At 43.9% G+C, this 18,278-nt stretch overlaps 1 protein-coding gene across 1 annotated transcript; it reads right to left on the reverse strand.

Annotated features, from left to right (window-relative positions):
• Positions 1–7,598: 7,598 nt before the first annotated feature.
• On the reverse strand, positions 7,599–17,215 carry LOC119868546 (PWWP domain-containing DNA repair factor 3B-like). The gene is made up of 3 exons (XM_038589232.1): positions 17,111–17,215; positions 11,423–11,558; positions 7,599–10,640 (listed from the first exon to the last, which is right to left on the reverse strand). The coding sequence occupies exon 3, from the start codon at positions 10,420–10,422 to the stop codon at positions 8,407–8,409; it is 2,016 nt and encodes a 671-aa protein (XP_038445160.1). The 5' UTR covers positions 10,423–10,640; positions 11,423–11,558; positions 17,111–17,215; the 3' UTR covers positions 7,599–8,406.
• Positions 17,216–18,278: the final 1,063 nt, after the last annotated feature.

Below are 18,278 nucleotides of genomic sequence, written 5' to 3' on the forward strand. Positions count from 1 at the left end.
ACATTTGCCACCTTAATCATTCGGGAGTGTTTAGTACAACCCACAAAGTTGTGCAACCATCACCACTAATTAGCTTCAGAACATGTCCATCACTCCAGAAGGAAACCTTTACCCATTAAGTAGTCACTCAACGGGCATCCAGGGTGGCTCAGCGGTTTAGCGCCGCCTTCGGCCCAGGGTCTAATCCTGGAGACCTGGGATCGAGTCCCATGTCAGGCTCCCTGCATGGAGCCTGCTTCTTCCTGTATCTCTGCCTCTGTGTGTGTGTGTGTGTGTGTGTGTGTGGCAAGAATAAATAAAATTTTAAAAAAAGTAGTCACTCTCCAATCCCTCAATTCCCAGGATCTGGCAAACACTAATGTGTTTTTGTGTTTCTGGCGAGTTGCCTATTCTGGATATTTCACATAAATGGAATCAAATAACATGTGGTCTTTTGCATCTGGCATCGTTGGCTCCACATAGCGTCGTTAAAGTTTATCCATGTTGTAGCATATATCACAACTTTGTTCCTTCTAATTGACGAAGTAATATTCCATTGTATGGGTATACCAAATTTTGCTCATCCATTCATTATTTGCTGGAAAGTTGCGCTGTTTCCATCTTTCAGCTATTGTGAATAGTGCTTCCATAAAAATTCTTCTACATCCTTTGTTTAAATGCTTCTTTTCAGTTATTTTGGGTGTATATTTAGGAATGCAATTGATGAGTCCTATGGTAGTTGTGTCTTAATAGATTGAGGAATCACCAAATTGTTTTACATGGTGGCTGTCCGTTCTATAGCTCCACCAGTGCATGCATGAGGGTTCCAATTTCTCCACATTTTTTGCCAACACTTCTTATGTTCCTTCATATTTTTAGAAGTTAGCATACAATGTTATATTAGTTTCAGGTGTACCATATAATCATTCTGCAATTCTATACATTACTCTTGCAATCGATGGGTGTACTCTTAATCTCCTTTATCTGTTTCACCTGTCTCCTTCCCTTCCCTGCCCCCCCTCTGGCAACGAGTTTGCTCTCTGTATTTGCAACTGTTGGGGATTTACCCCAAAGATTCAGATGCAATGAAACGCTGGGGACACCTGCACCCCCGATGTTTATAGCAGCAATGTCCACAATAGCCAAACTTTGGAAGGAGCCTCGGTGTCCATCGAAAGATGAATGGATAAAGAGGGATTGGTTTATGTATACAATGGAATATTACTCAGCCATTAGAAACGACAAATACCCACCATTTGCTTCAACGTGGATGGAACTGGAGGGTATTATGCTGAGTGAAGTAAGTCAATCGCAGAAGGACAAACAGTGTATGTTCTCATTCATTTGGGGAATATAAATAATAGTGAAAGGGAGTATAAGGGAAGGGAGAAGAAATGTGTGGGAAATATCAGGAAGGCAGACAGAACATAAAGACTCCTGACTCTGGGAAAACGAACTAGGGTGGTGGAAGGGGAGGAGGGCGGGGGGGTGGGGGGTGAATGGGTGACGGGCACTGAGGGGGGGACTTGACGGGATGAGCACTGGGTGTTATTCTGTATGTTGGTAAATTGAACACCAATAAAAATTAATTTATTAAAAAAAGAGTCTGCTTTTTCTCTCCTTTTTAACTTTGTTAATCTGCTTTGTTTTTAAAATTCCATATATAAGTGAAATCATATGGTATCTGTCTTCATCTCACTTACCTCACTTAGCATTATACCCTCTAGATCCATCCATATTGTTGCAGTGAGACCTTCAATAAAGGTGGAGGAAACAGGGACGCCTGGGTGGCTCAGTGGTTGAGCATCTCCCTTAGGCTCAGGGCGTGATCCCAGGGTCCTGGGATGGAGTCTCACATCGGGCTCCCCGAAGGGAGCCTGCTTCTCCCTCTGCCTATGTCTGTCTCTCTGTCTCTCTCTCTCATAAATTAATAAGATCTTTTCTAAAAAGATGGACGGAATACAAAAAAGAACCTGTCCGAGATGAAGAATTCAATACCTGGGATGCAGAGGAACGGACTGGCAATCTGGAAGACAGGGTAATGGAAAGCAACCAAGCTGAACAGCAGAAAGAAAAATGAAGAATAAAAACTGAGAGTGGGTGGAAGGAAGTCAGTCACATCATCAAGCAGAACCACATTTGTATTATAGGGATCCCAGAAGGAGAAGGGAAGAGTGCAGAAAATTTATTTCAAGATATTATTGTCCTTTTAAAAAAGTTACAGCATTCTTAGAGGGTGTGAAGTGATGTCTCATTGCAGTTTTGATTTTCGTTTCCTTAAGGACTAATGGTGTTGAGCATCTGTTCATGTGCTTGTTGGCTGTCTGTGGATCTTCTCTTCTTTGGAGAAATGTCTATGTTCAAGCCTTTTGTCCATTTTAAAGTGTGGTCGTCCTTTTGTTGTCGGGTCTGGAGAGTTCATTTTGTATTCTAGATATTAGACCCTTGTCAGATACATGATTTGAAAATATTTCCTCCCATGCTACACGTTGTCTTTTCACTCTTGTGCAAGTGTCCCTTCATGCTAAAATTTTAATGAAGTCCAATGTATGTATTTTGTTTTCTTTCATTGCTTGTGCGTTTGGTGCTATATCTAAGAAACTATTGCCAAACCCAAGGTCATGAAGATTTACCCCCGTGTTTTCTTTCAAGAGTTTTATAGTTTTAGTGTTTATAGCTAAGTCTTTGGTCTATTTTGAGTTGATTTTTGTGTGTGTTCTAACAGAAGGGCCTAGCTTCCTTCTTTTGCATGTGCATCCCCAGTTGTCCCAGCACCACTTCTTGAAAAGACTGTTCTATTCCCACCGGATGGTCTTGGCACCCTTGTTGAAAATCAAGGGCCATGTGTGTATGGGTTCATTTGCGGGCCCTCAATTCTAGTCTGCTGGTCTATATGTCTAGCCTTGTGACAATACCACACTGTCTTAATTCCTGCAGCTTTGTAGTAAGTTGATATCGGGAAATGTGAGTCTTCCAACTTTGCTTTTTTCTCAAGTTTGTTCTGGTGTTGGGGGTCCTTTGCACTTCTACATGAATTTGAGGATCACTTTTTCTGCTTCTACAAGTAGGGCATTTGAATTTTGATAGGAATCATGCCGAGACGGTAGATAAATTGGGAGAGTGTTGCCACTTTAACAATAGGACATCTTCCGATCCATCAACACAATGTGTCTTTTCATTTATTTAGGCCTTCTTTGCCTTGTTTCAACAATGTTCTGTAGACTTCACTGTAGGACCCTTGCATCTCCACAGCTAAATTTACTTCTAAGTACTTTATTCATCTTGATGCTTTTGTAAATGGAATTATTTTCTTAGTTTCATTTTTTTAAAAATTAGGCAGCACACCCAATGTGGGGCTTGACCTCAGGACCTGAATCAGGAGTCAGTTTGCTTTACCAACTGAGCCACGCAGCACCCCTCTTAGTTTCCTTTTCAGGATGTTCACTGCTAGTATACTGATGGACACACAACTGGATTTTGTGTGCTGAATTTAAGTATTGGCTCTAATAGCTTTTGTATTGGATTTCTTAGGATTTTTTGATATCTAAGATTCTGTCATCTGCAAATAGTTTTCTTTGTTTTTCCACATTTGGTGCCTTTTATTTCTTTTCTTGACTGATTGCTCTGCCTAGAATGTTCAGTACAATGTTGAATAGAAGTGGCAGGAGTGAACATTTTGACTTGTCCATGGTCTTCGGGGATGCTTTCATTCTTTTACCATGGAATAGGATAGTAGCTGTGCGTTCTTCATAAATGCAGATTTTCAAGTTGAGGAAGTTCCCTTATAATCCTAGTTTTCTGAATGCTTTTCATCCTGAGGGAGTACTGGATTTTGTCACATGCATTTTCTGCATCATTTTGTGGTAGTCATATGGTTTGTTCCTTTCATTTTATTAATGTGGCATATCATATTGATGTTCATACATTGAACCACCTTTACAATCATGGGATAAATCCCACTTTGCCAAGATGTATAATCCTTTTAATTAAAATTCTTTAATTAATAAAACTGCTAGTTTTGGTTTCCTAGTAAACATTAAAAATTTTTGCATTTATAGTCATAAGGTGTATTGGTCTGCACTGTTCTCGTGGTGTCTTAGTCTCACTTTGTTATCAGGGTAATGTTGGCCTCATAGAATGAGTTAGGAACTTGTCCCCCCCTTCTATTTTTTGGGAAGGCTTTGGGAAGGATTTATAATTATTAATTATTAATTGTAATTATAATTCTTCATTCTTTAGCCAACATATAGTAGTACATCATTAGTTTCAGAGGTAGAGTTCAATAATTCATCAGTTACATATAACATCCGGTGTTCATCATATTGTGCCCTGCTTAATTCCATCACCCAATTACGGCACCCCCCACCACTCCTCCAGCGACTCTGAGTTTGTTTCCTAGAGTTAAGAGTCTCTCATGCTTTGTCTCCCTCTGTGTGTGTGTATAATGTGTGTGTGTATGTATAATTTGTGTATGTATATATACCACATGGTCCTTATCCATTCATCTATCAATGGGCATCTTGGCTCTTTCCATAGTTTTGGCTATTGTGGACACTGCTTCTATAGACATTGGGGGTGCATGTGCCCCTTCAGATCGTTCCATTTGTACATTTGGGGTAAATACGTACTAGTGTAATTGCTGGCTCATAGGGTGGCCCTGTTTCTAGCTTCTTGAGGAACCTCCATACTGATTTCCAGAGCAGCTGCACCAGCTTGCATTCCCACCAACAGAGTATAATTCTTTAGGCATTTGGTAGAATTCACCAGCGAAGCCAACAGGTCCTGAGCTTTTCTTTGTTCTAGGTTCTTGTTTTTTTATTTATTTTATTTATTTATTCGTAGAGATGCAGAGAGAGAGAGAGAGAGGCAGAGACACAGGCAGAGGGAGAAGCAGGCTCCACGCAGAGAGCCTGACGCGGGACTCGATCCAGGGTCTCCAGATCAAGTCCCGGGCTGCAGGTGGCGCTAAACCACTGCGCCACCGGGGCTGCCCTGTTCTAGGTTCTTGTTGATGGATTTACTCTCTTTACTTTTTTCATGGGTCTATGGAGAATTTCTATTTTCTCATGAGTCCGTTTGTTTCATTGTGTGTTTCTAGGAAATTGACCTTTTCACCGAACTTGCCTAAATTTTGGTGTACAATTGTTCACGGAATTCCCTTGCAATCTTTTTTTTTTTTAATCTCTGCAAGGCTGATAGTAATGTGGGGACATTTCTTATTTTAGTACCTGACTATTCTCTCTTTTCCTAGTATACTATTGCTTTTATTTTCTTATATTTTAAGGACATATCAGCTTCATAAGCTTCCATGTGTGTCTTTCCATATAATGACACTTGTGCTAACGTGAAGGTCCTACCACCTACCAAGTACATTATTGCCAGCTGTATACGGAGAGTCTGGAGAGAAAAAAAAACAAACCTTGGGTGATCCACAGAAACTTTGGAATTCCTGTGAGGTGAAATGAGGCAGAACTCCATTATTATCTAGACTACATAAGTCCCTTTATAAGTAAAGAACTCATATTCAATATTCTTTTTTTCTTTTAAATCCAGGTATGGTCCTTACCACAGTCTCTTTTACCTTACCTTCGTAAATAAGCACAGGTTTTTGGGAAAGGCTTGGCTGGTATTTTCTGACCTCCACTTCCTCAAAGGGCCCTAGGCCGGTGGGCTGACTTAGAACTGGACACTTGGTGGGGGACCAGAGTTTTCCACCAGAGCTGCTAGCATCAACTTTCTGCTTTCCAGTCCTCATTATTTTCTCCTTAGAAAAATCAAGTAATACCCCAGCCAGCTGTCCCTATATCTAGACCACAGTACACTACTATGTACTCTCTATACTATCTCTCTTGCCACAGATTCTGGTCAGTCAGATGAGACTGGCTCCCCCCGGGCCTTGCAGTCCAGTATGGTAACTGTGCCTACCTTGCCCTGCATAGGTTTGTGCCACCATCGTTTAGGGCAATCTTAGCCCCTTAACAACTGCTCAGGCTGGAAGGTATCTCAGAGTCTACACAGCCAGTCCCCCAAATACGGCTGCACACCCCAAATGTGATCCTGGTTCACATGGGATCCTTGTGGAGGAGACGAGATGCATGTCCTAGGCATGTCTGCCCTCTTCACTGGATGCCTCAAGCCTACATGATACCCCAGGAGGGAGGGGGTCCTCCCCCTTCACCCCAAACCAAAGGATACACCGCAAAAAAGGCATGGGGGAAATCTGGGGATCTGGTTTCACATATAGGCCACCAATCCATGATGCCGATAAAGATTTCTCACTAAGGAGGCAAAGTAGTGCCTCACAGTCATCTTAGAAATGGAAGGGTCTTAAACTACATCTTACTTGTTCTACTGACTCACAGGGCCAGGAATGGATGATGGGTGGATGGATGGATGGATAGGTGCGTGGATGGATGATGGATGGATGGATGGATGAAGTAGTGAAGAAAATATTTGAATGTAGAGCTAGATATGGCCATATGAGAAGGCTGAAGTTGAGTGGTCTATTTGGCTCGGGAGACACGATGTTCATAGAAGAACTAGAGTGTGTCGTTTCAGTGTAAAAGGCCCACAGAGAGCATGAGATGGTGTGTTTCCAAGTACTTTTCAGGACCATGAGGATGTCATGTGGATTAGCCCAAGCAGAACGCCTCAGGAGTCATTGGCATCTCTCAGGCAGAACTTCCAAAGAAGTTCTTTTGGGCCTGAAGCTTACACAATTTGGAAGGCCCTCTTCTAAACTTGTGCAAAATGAGCATGAAAGTGAATATTGATTTAGGATTGGAAGAAAATTCATAATGAAATTTAAAAACTGATGACTAAATCACTGAAATTCCAAAATAGTATGTACACACACACAGGTGTGTGTGTGAGTGAGTGTACATATATTTAAACACACCAACTGTGTAGTTGTACAATCTAAAGTATGATGAAGCACTAGTTCAAAGTGAAAGGTACTACAGTTTTATTGGGAATCAAAACAGCTAACTTGCAAATTTTACACACACATTCACATAAATCACATGGCCGTGTGAGCACATAACATAGGCCTGTGAGTGACAGCTGACTCCCTCTAAGAATAGAAATACATTCAGGTTCATGTCAGACCTTTAGTGCTCATTTCCACATCACATTTCAAAAGCAAACTAGCTTTTCTAACGTTTTTTTCCTCAAAAAATCTTGTTTCAAGTTAGGATAACAATTCATGGACTTCAGAGTTTATCTTTTGGTTACGCAAGTTTCATTGTACTCTGACAACAGCCACATTTAGGCAAATGGAAGCTGTTCTGTAGTTCATTTCCAGGTTCCCAGATCCCGGTCCATCTATTGCTCACACAGCTTGGAATGACTTACCAGCCTGCATATATAACTGTCGGAACCTGTCAGGGCTAGCCAGTGAATAAATCAAAAGAGAACGCTGGCTTGGTTTGAGATAGATGACTGCGTCTTAGGGGACACAGTTCCGGAACAAAATGCATGCTTTCCTACAATGTGTGCCACTTAGATGGGCTCCCAGCAGTGAACCTGGACTCCAGCTAGGTCTAAAATCGCTAAACTGTGTGTCCGATTACTCTAGTTGTCTTCCACAGGGGAATAAGCCACTACATGCAAGCATCCCATCAGTCAGGAAGACAACTAGGAGCCTGTTTGTTTTAGGAAACCACTTAGCCACTGAGCAAGAACTGCTTCCCTAAGTGGAATCTCAGGCAAGTGTAGAGGTCACAGTCTCGCACAGGCCGACAAAATGTTCACCGCACGTTGAGATGTCGTTCACTCCCATGTGGACTACATGCAGATGACCAGTCATTAACTTTGGGTTTCAGACGGCTTTTCCAGGAACCATGAGAAGGTAGTGACAGTAATCGCAAACATCTGTGCCTTTGGCTTCACCCCTCAGGGCTTTTCTTCCACACAGATAAGCATGGCAGATCAAATTCAAGGAATTATCCTATGAACAAATGCAGTCATTTACACCGAGGTGTCAGAGAGAGAGTGAGAAATCCATGTGATGTTTCTGCGAAAATCCATCTTATATTTTAAAAGCGATTGTTGCTTCATGTCTGACACCAGGGCTCTTTCACGTCATAAGAGATCGTGCGTCCCGTATTTAAAATATGAAGTGCTCTCCAAAGCAATCTTATGAAAACATCTAGACAATGACACATCCAAGCAAGTAGAGGGAAGTACCACTGTGTGCAGTATTTTTTTTTTAATCAAATTAGTTTGCGAAGCATTTGGGAACCAGAAACGATGGTGGCCGTGCTATGCACAAGTGCCACAGATGGATCCAAAATGAACCCAGCATGTTCCCGAGGTCTCAAATTTCTAGAACATATATGTATATGGCATAGAGAATTGAAGGGTCCCGCATTTCATGCAGACAGGGCCTTGAGAGGTCTCCCTGCTGCAGTGTGGGCACAGGAGGGCTTACTTATTAGCCTTCAGCCCGGGTGCCGATCTCTTTCGCATTTTCTTTAGGATATTTTTATCAAACAGCTGTTTTTCCCGGTAATGCACGGGTGGGCCCCGTAGGTACTTTTCTTCTGCCTCCTTGTAACCTAATCCGTCAAGTGCAGCAATTGAACAAATGATTGCTTCTGGCAGAAGAACTTCCACAACAAAACTGACTTTGTCATCCCTTGCCAGAGTCAGCCTCTTCTTGTCTATTTGTTTGTAGATTTCTTGTAAATGTCCCACCACGACATCCAACTGGTCTTCATCCTCCAGGTATGTTTCAATGCAGAGAGTGTACCTCTTGGAATTCAGAAACGATGTCAGCCACCTGGACTGTTTCCTGCCTTTGACAATGTCCAGAAGGTGGTGATCGGCCCCCTTCTTTTTCACGATGAAGTCCACGAGCCTCTGGTTGGCTCGGTCCCGAGCAGCCCTCATCCGGTCAGGGAGAATCTTCTTGCGGGGCCTCTTCCCGCCCACGGAGGTCTCCTCCTCAGAATCCTCCAGGTCGGCATAATTGACCTTTGGGAAGTCAGCCTCCAGATCCCCGTCCTGGATGGCTTTCCTAACTGGGTAACTGACGTCAGCAGCATAATAGTCCAGGAAGGAGCCTGCAAAAGACCCACAAGTGAGCCCTTCTCTGTAGTGAGAAATCAGGGAGAAACACCAGTTCACACTTTGCTCGTACATTTTCCTGGCTCTCTTCATCAGTGTTTCTTTCTCTTTGCAGTCCAGGGGCTTTAATCTTCGAAGAGGAACTCGAATGCCACTCATTTCAGCGTGCATGTTTGCCTCAATCAAAAGCACCCTTGCAGTCTGCTCTGCTTGGCTGACGCTCTTTACCACCGCTGGCCAAAAGGGGTGATTTTGAAATTTAAACCAGACCATCATTCCTCCTTCAATGGGACAAGGCTCCTGTGGAGAAAGCGTGCTGGTCAGTTGTCCCATTTCCTGGCTGACATCCTTCTTAATAGCAGTGGTGGGGTTCACAGCCTTTGAGCTGGCCGAAGGTCGAGATTCCTGCAGCCCTTTCTCAAACTCTGGTACCTGCAGCTTCCTTCTCCTGTTTGCCAGACGGAGTGAACAACGCGGCCTCAGGTTAGGGGCGCTGGAGGAGGCTGCCGCACCTTCCATGCCTGGCTCCCAGGGACCCTCTCCGTGGTCCTCAACATTCCTGGAGGAGGCAGAGCGCTCAGAGGAGGCAGCCGGGTTCTTTGTGTGGGTGTCAGGTGCCTCTTCTTTCAGAGCCTCCTCGGGCACAGTGAGGTTGAAACCTGGTGGCGGAGATGGAAGGATGCCTCCATCTTCAGCCCCGGTACCCCCCTCCTTGGCTATGCGATGCAAAGACCTAACTCTTGAGGTGTCCCTCTTTTCCTTGCCCTCTTTCTCACCACCATCTTCTGAAAGCGACGGTAAGTTCGGGCGCCTGCTGGAGCTTGGTGAGGACTTTGCTCGCCTTTTCCTTGGAAGGGGAGTGATGGTTGTGTGTGCCTGTGATTGGCCGCCTTCTGTGGTGTCTGGTCTCTGAGAATGCACCAGCCGCGGTTTGAGGTTTCTGCGTTTCCTGAGACGCCTCAGTAAGATCCCTTTGGCCTTCCGGTAGTCTTTAAGAGATCGCTTTCTTGGTCCCCTTCGGGACGGTGTAGTGGTCTCTGGATCATCCGATGCTCCTGCTGGGCACACATCTGCTCTCTCCTTCAGAATCTCCAATGCCACTGTAAGAGCGTTTCTGTAAGGCACTTCCTGTCCCGCTGGGACACTGGCCTTCGACTGGGCTGTTAGCAAGGAGGTAATGGATTCAATCTGAGACTCATTTAGGATCTTTACGTCTGTGCTTTTCACTTTAATTTTTTCATCCACCGAGAGTATTTCAACTTCTAGAGAAAGTGCTCCTTTCCTCTTATTTTTTGGTGAGACCCCGGATCTGGACAAAACCCTTGCTGGCCACAAGTGGCCCTTCCAGTTGCATAGGACATACTCAGCATCCATTGTGATTTGGGTGTCCTCTCAAGAGGTGACTAATAGAGGTTGAGGGTTCTGGCCGTCAGACACACAGGCACGGCACATCTTCCCTAAAACAATGTCCTTCAGCACGCCTTTTGGCCTCGGGTCACAAAGGGTTTACTGCTTGTGTGGACCCTCCTTCTTCACCTGAGTCTCCCAGGGTCCCGGGGACTTGTGATTGGAATGGACTGTATAGGAGAACACTGGAAGGTGGGAAAGGAAGAGAAGAAAACCATTAGGGGAAAAAATTCCTTTTGTGAACGTAGAAGAACATTGATCAATGAGAATTGGAAGGAGATAAAACAAAGAACTATTAACAGTGTGTGTGTCAGACAGGGGGTAAATACAAGGCACGTATCGGGGAACATACAGAAGATACCTGAGGATTTTTTTAACCTTCCATACCCAGTTTCTTGCCCTGCTTATTGCCACTCCGTATTAAAGAGCATCTGTGTGGGGAGGCGGGTGTCATTTTCCAGATCTCATTTGTGTTATTGGCCGTCTTGTGCCTTTTGTGCTCCCTGGGGCTCATCCTGGGGGGATGCTTCACTCGGTCCTTATTTTCTGGGGGGCGCTGATGCCACCCTGTGCACCCAAGGAAGCCAGGGACGATCTCCAGCCTACAGACCCTGAATGCCAGCCAGCCCAATCTTGGGTTCAAGAGCATGAGCTTAGATTCCAGAGGTTCACGAAGATCATCCTGGTGGTTACTGGTGCCATCCTTCATAAGGATTGCTACAGGCATGGGCCATTGGCTTGACCTGCCCTTTTGCATTGCACTACGGTGGCTCAAAAGGCTGTTGCCCACCCCCCTCCCCACCCCCAGAGCTAAATTTTCAGAAAGAGATGGCTGTAGAGCGAGGAGCAGAATAAGCCACACTCCAAATGTCAACATGAAATGACCGCAAGTGAAATGTTTAGTAAAATAGGAACGTCTTACAAAACACCACATAGATCGAGGGAGGCGTGAGTCTATTTGCGGTACCTGTTGGTTCACACGTTCCAACTGCTTGTCCGGCAGACCCTTTCCTCTGCTCTGTGCCTCTGAGGTGCACAGTCCTTCCAGGGATCAAATGGCCTCAAATGTAGATACCCAGGACGTACGTACCTCTAATGTTGATCTAGAAAATCAGAAAGGCAGATGGGAAATTAAGCCAACGAAATGGGGATGGAGTCATCATTTTCCCTTCCCCAGCTCTGGAATACAGGCTATTCTGAAGCAGAAATGTTAGTTACATCTCATTTGGAATGTAGACCTGTCTCTCTGCTTCCTTCTTTTGCATTTCAAAAATATTTCCATGTTAACCTGTTTAGTTTAGGCTGGTCCTCCTATTTCAGAACCATGGCCACTACGGCTTTCATAATAGCCTTTTTGTCCATCTTAAATGCAAAGATTTAATAGTAGCATTGTGTGTATGTGTGTGTGTGTCTCATGTGTGTTAGTGTGTAACGCTAATGGTGTCTATTATGTAAATGTGTGTTGGTGTTTCTAAAGTAAGTTTGTGGAATACAGAAACCATGCAGAGGGGTATACATGGGAGGAAATACATTATAGGTGCTTACTGTCAACATGATAGTATGAGGCTTCGTCGCACGTTCCCTATGCACCATGTACTTATGCATGCACATATTGCCTAGGACTGTATTTCTTCACTCAGGAGCAGTATGGGATCACTGTTTCGTGGGAATCTGATTTTTTGCATCGGTTTTGTGAATCTCTTTTGGCAATGCGGTTTCCATGATTTTTAAAAACTTCATTTAAATACATTTCAAACATTTATTTATTTATTTATTTTTTTTTTCATTTCAAACATTTAGATGAGTGTGATGCAGAAAATGCAGTTGTTCACTCAATCTCCCTCCCCACCCCTCAAGAAATACCTATTAATGGGTTTTACTTTCCGCATATACTGTTCAATTATGTATCATAGTTCGCTTACAGATTTTAGCTCATCCATTAACGGTTTCAAATGGTACACTTTGTTTTACAAGAGATTATTTCCCTAATAAACCCGTGTATGCAGGACTTTGTTTACACATACTCCTAGCTACAATATGAAATGTGTGATGACTAATGACACAGACTTTGGGCCCAGCCTGCACAAACCTTTTCTTGCCAGAATGTGTGATCATGCAGGTATTGTGTCCTCTGCTTTACAGAACCCAGTGTACTGGCTCTTAGAACACGGGTGTCGGGTGTCGGATGAGGACACAGAACAAAGAGGAGAAGGAAAAACAGGTGACTCAGCCAACTGCAGTCTCCCTGCAGCAGGATCTGCCAGTCTCTCACACAGAACAGGAGTGCCTGAATCACCTCAGCTCCAACCAGACCGCCAAGACACACCCACACTCACAGATACATACACAGACTCAGAGTGATGAGGTTAGAGACCCAAGATGCCTGATATTGATGCATGGAATCAATGCTTTCTGCTCTACACATGCATGCAAATATTGCTGCTTCCAGGGCAGGGGTTCTTTCCAGCTCGTCTCATTTCCTTATCTTGGAATTACACACAGAGAATCTAAAATGCTGTTTAAGATTATAAAGTAGGAAAAACCTTAAGGATCAGTAAGCTGATCACCCAGAAGGAATGCGAACTGCAAATATATGAGTCTCACACTTTTAAATTCTGTTTAAACCTATTTTCTATAAGATATTAGAAAGGGCTTGGAAAACCATAGCACCTATTTGAATATTCTCTCCCATTCACGTTTGTGTACATCTGTTCAACTACGAAGCACTTTAATGGAGTAACTTGCAGCGGACAACCAAAATATCAATTGCAATCATTTTGTCCGGTTACCAAAACAATGCATCCTTGAGAGACGCAGTCAGAAGGAAAGGGTTTTTATTGAAAATATAAAATCCTCCATGGCCTATTCACCATATGCTTTGGCCCACTGTCCAAACAGCTTCCATTTAAGGGTTGGCACATAATGTTGCAGATGATTTCCTTATTTTTTCATCCTAACAGGAGCACAGCTCTCTTCTCTCCCTCTAAGGGTGCATCCAGGTGGGTGTGTAGACAGACAGATGGCAGTTGGACAGAAAGAGGGACAGATAGAGGGAATTATATGTAAATGTTGATCCTCTTCTGCACACCAGGAACAAGTATTAAAAATAGAACCCTGAATGACACTGAAGTAACTATTAAAGTGACCCCCAATCCTCGGAGGGTTTGGATCTGAACATGTATCCACAATTCCAGTTTACAGTCATACCAAACATGCCTGCCCAGTAAAAATGAATAGAATAAAACAGAAGGGGAATCGTAGAAATAACAACTCCACGATTTGTAACTTCAGGGTCAATTCCAGACCATCAAGAAATAGAACCCTCAGATGAACCAGCTTCAATTTTTAAGTCCTGCTGTTAACTTTAGTCCATTTGCTCCTTGGCTAAGAAATGAGAGAACGTGGTGGCAACGAATATTTATTTCTCCAATCAATGGCCGTGACTTTTGGAAAAATGATTTTGGAAGATTTGTTCCTTAACTCCTTTCCCCGTTGAGGGCTGTGATCACTTCCAAACAAAAACAAAAACAACCCTCTGAAGGTGTTGTCTCAAAACAAGGGCACTGTCCTTGATAGGACTCCCGCACCCCTCCACTCCCCAGAGGCAGAACTTCTCTCATCTTTACCCCAACACCCTCTCATCCCTTCCCTAAAACCAGGTCTTATTTATTGGACCTTTTTTTATGTTTTTTTCATTCTGAGAGGGAGGAGGAAGGCGGGGTCATAGGGAGAGGGAGAGATGGAATCTTAAGCAGGCTCCATGCCCAGTGCAGAGCCCGACACAGGGATAGATCTCATGACCCTGATATAATGTGAGCTGGAATCAAGAGTGGTGTCCCCAACCGATTGAGCCACCCAGGCACACCTTGGAGCTACTTTTAAGCTGTAGGCTTTGGGACCTTAAACTGTCCCTAAAGCATGTATTTCCATGAATGGACAAGTAAGCAGGTCCCCCTTTTGGCTATAAAGGCACATTTTATGCAATAAGTTAGAGAGAAAACACGTTCTTTCCTACTATTGCACCTTTGCAGTGCCAGATGAATCCAGAATGAACTTTCCACTTGTCAAAGTTTTTAACCAAATTCCATTTGTAGAACAACTGGGTGGGAATTGGCATCTTCAGAACTTTCCCTTATGTTTTTCACTAGTTTTGTAAACTCATAGAGGTCACACCTATTTGGAAATGTGGACCATTTTTGTACAAACATTTTATTTTTTTAATTTTTTTTTAATTTTTTAAATTTATTTATGATAGAGAGAGAGAGAGAGAGAGAGAGAGAGGCAGAGACACAGGCAGAGGGAGAAGCAGGCTCCATGCACCGGGAGCCCGATGTGGGATTCGATCCCAGGTCTCCAGGATCACGCCCTGGGCCAAAGGCAGGCGCCAAACCGCTGCGCCACCCAGGGATCCCTGTACAAACATTTTAATGGCAAGCGTTGCAGACTGAAAAATCGGGACCCACACTCAGTTTCATCAAAGAACTGAAAAAATTAGGCTTGCTTCTCACCTACAAATGATCAGCTACAAAACTAAAAGCACGTACACCTTCCAATTGCCAAGCTCTGCCTCCAAATTTTCCCTTAGCAAAGAAGGAACCACAGCAACTACTCTTGCAGGCACACACCATCAAGAGCTCTCTACTCTTGAGGAGGAAAAGCATAAGTGCTCGTGCAAGGACTACACAAACGTCAAGGATTCCCTCTGTTCCTTATTTTAAGACTAGAGTGACTTCTGTCCCATTCCTTTAGCAAACTCAGGTGGTTTCTCCCATCAAGCAGGTCAATTTTCTTCCAGAGATTCTCTGTTACCCCTCCAGTCACTGTTACCTGCCACAGGGAGACCTCCACTTCCCTCTCTAACAGTGATGAAATCATGCACAGCCTTAGGACTGAAAAAGTCAAGGGCATCCTGGTCTTTCCTGCAGGCGAGACTTCCATAATTACTGATAGCCAGGCGAGTGGACAAAGTGTGTATTTCAGAACCTATTAATTTCCCTGTGTCGTGCACAAGGAGAAAAAGGTGCCCTAATTCACAAGACAACTCACTGCATCGTAGCTTGTCATAACGGCATTGGATGTCTGCCAGGTGCTTGCTACCCTTGGGAAAAGACTAACAAACTGATAATCTAAGCCAACAAGGGCATGTTATGCATCCAACACGAGGACTGATGCAGACCTTCATGTGCTGACAGAGAAAAAAATTCAGACCCCCCCCCCAAAAAAAAACTACCTAGAGACCAATGAAGCACAAATAATACGCTTTATGTAAGGCACACATTCACATGAGAACAACGGTGTATACTTCATCTCAGGACACAAAAGATATGTCAATGGAAGAGAAGATTCCAGAATGATAAACAGAAATGTCATGGCACTGTTGCATTGGCAAGAGAGGAAGGAAAAGGACAGAAGTGGATGGCGAGGGTAGACATCATTTCTCAAATGTTTTAAAACATTACACGGAGGACACATTTACGTGTACATAGGCACCGAAACCTTACTTTGCAAAGATTCTAAGGTGATATGAAATGAAATCCTGGATGTAAGTGAACAAAAAGCAGGCAAGCAAAACAGTACCAACCATTGCATAGAAAGCGATGCAAATACATTGCAAATGTCTTTGAGGTACATTTTCTATGGATCAAAGGAAATGTTCATTATTAAAATGTATATATTTAACCACAGAAGATATATTGTACTGCAGTCCAAGAAGAGAGAAGGGCTGCTGAATGTGTGAAGGAACAATAGGCAACAATGTTCCAAAATAAAGAAAAATATCAGATGGTGTACTGATATGCCAACCTGCAAGCATAATATATTCCCTCCCTCTCCCTACTCTCCCTCTCCCTCCCTCCCTCCCCCCCACCCCCGGCTCTCTGACTTTCACACAAACACAGACACACACACACAGGTCTAGGCTCATTATAGTTAAAACTTCTAGAACCCAGTGGGAAAAGAACAGCTTTAAAAGCAAAGAGGGAAAACCAGCATGACTATTAGACAACACCCTCTTACTATTTTTATGAAAGAGAGCTTGAGTTATTTGGAGATCAAAAAGAAAAAAACAATAGTGCCATGACAGGAAGAGTGGGCACTTGTAGTTCCGGAGAACCCAAGGGACAATACGGTGGTTCTGAGAAGCCGTGACCTCTGAGGAGGTTACGTCAGAGCGTGGGCTCTGACTTTGTCTCTTAGAGATGTTTCTTAGTTCATGTGTGTGTTGGCTACTCAGAGTGAGCACAATATCATCCCCTAGGCTACACAGAGTCACATTAGATCTTCCAATCCTACCCATTTGCCTCATTTGCTGACTTCTTTTGCTCTCTCGACACACATAATAACTTGACTATAAGTCAGTGTAAGTGAGTCAACTTACATCTTTAAGGGTTCATGGGACAATCATCAAGCAGAAGTACATGATGAGGAATATTTGGGGATCTCTGCTTTCAAGAAGTCAGGTAACAATGCCCTCGGGCAATGGTGTCACCTTAGGACAGCAGAAAGGGGCCCTGGTGTGACAGAGGTATTCAGTCACCTAAGCCCCCCTGCCCCAAGAGAAGCTGCCATCCCCCCTGATAAAACAGGAGGGATTAGAGCTCTTAATGACCAACTATAACCCACACACTGGCAACACACAAACACACAGACGACTCACATTGATAGCAGACACCGACTAGTCCGATGTTTCTACAGTTACTCCATCTCTCCAGTCTGTAAATATCCTTGTTAAATGTTTCTTCTGTCTCCAGGAAAGAATGGCTTACCCCAGTTGTCATGGAAACCAGAATGTCATCAAAAACGGTCTTCCTGATGTTCGCTTTCTATGGAAACCAGGAAGTACTAATACCTCCTCAGATGCAGAGCGCTGATCGTGGTCTCAGTCAATTACACCCTGACCAATCCAGTGAATGAATGAATGAGTGAGTGAATGAATGAATGAAACATTGAAGACAATATCTGATGGTCTCAGAAAAGGCATTGAGGGCAGGGGAGTTTTTGCAAAATGGGTTATGGAAGAAATAAAGTGGAAAGATAACAGCTTCTGTCTTCCCTTCACACACACACACACACACACACACACACACACACACACACACACACACAGGATCCAGGTTCCGTTAAGGACCTCCTTTCAACCTGCCAAGACTCATGAGGCTGGGTGTATTTCTGTGGGTGGGATTCAAGGACTCTCAGTCAATTAAAAATGACCCAAGAGGAGAAGATGTGTCAGGATAAAGGACCTGGATGTCAGAGGTCCCGTTTGCCTTAACTAGAAACTCGGGCAAACAAGACCGAATGACCCTCAGTGCACCCTTGGATAACGCGTACTGACAAGGTTTTCAGGACACCAGTGGTTCCTGAGAAGAGAGACGAGTCCCTAAAAAAAAAAGGCCCTGGGGGAAAAAAAGGCCCTGGGGATCCCTGGGTGGCTCAGTGGTTTGGCGCCTGCTTTTGGCCCAGGGTGAGATCCTGGGGTCCCGGGATCGAGTCCCACGTTGGGCTCCTGGCATGGAGCTTGCTTCTACCTCTGCCTGTGTCTCTGCCTCTCTCTCTCTCTCTCTGTCTATTGTGAATAAATAAATTTAAAAAAATCTTTTTTTTTAAAAAAGGCCCTGATGGAGGACAATAGGGAGATAGAGATGAGCCTCTCACATTTGGGATGTGCGCTCAGCTTGTACTGCCGCAACCACACTGCCAATGAAGGCTAAGCCCAGAGGTAGGGCTCCTCTCATAAGGGCACACAGCGCACACTTCCTCTCTCATTGTCATCTACATTAGGGGACTGAGCTGCCCTGTGACGCAGCTGTTTCCTGTTAATGAGC

Source organism: Canis lupus, unplaced genomic scaffold, assembly GCF_011100685.1.
Source record: "Canis lupus familiaris isolate Mischka breed German Shepherd unplaced genomic scaffold, alternate assembly UU_Cfam_GSD_1.0 chrUn_S1756H1952, whole genome shotgun sequence".
Classification (NCBI taxonomy): domain Eukaryota; kingdom Metazoa; phylum Chordata; class Mammalia; order Carnivora; family Canidae; genus Canis; species Canis lupus.

Bases quoted from the DNA above. Each gene is read 5' to 3' on its own strand.
- LOC119868546 (XM_038589232.1), bottom strand. From the start codon at position 10,422: ATGGATGCTGAGTATGTCCTATGCAACTGGAAGGGCCACTTGTGGCCA.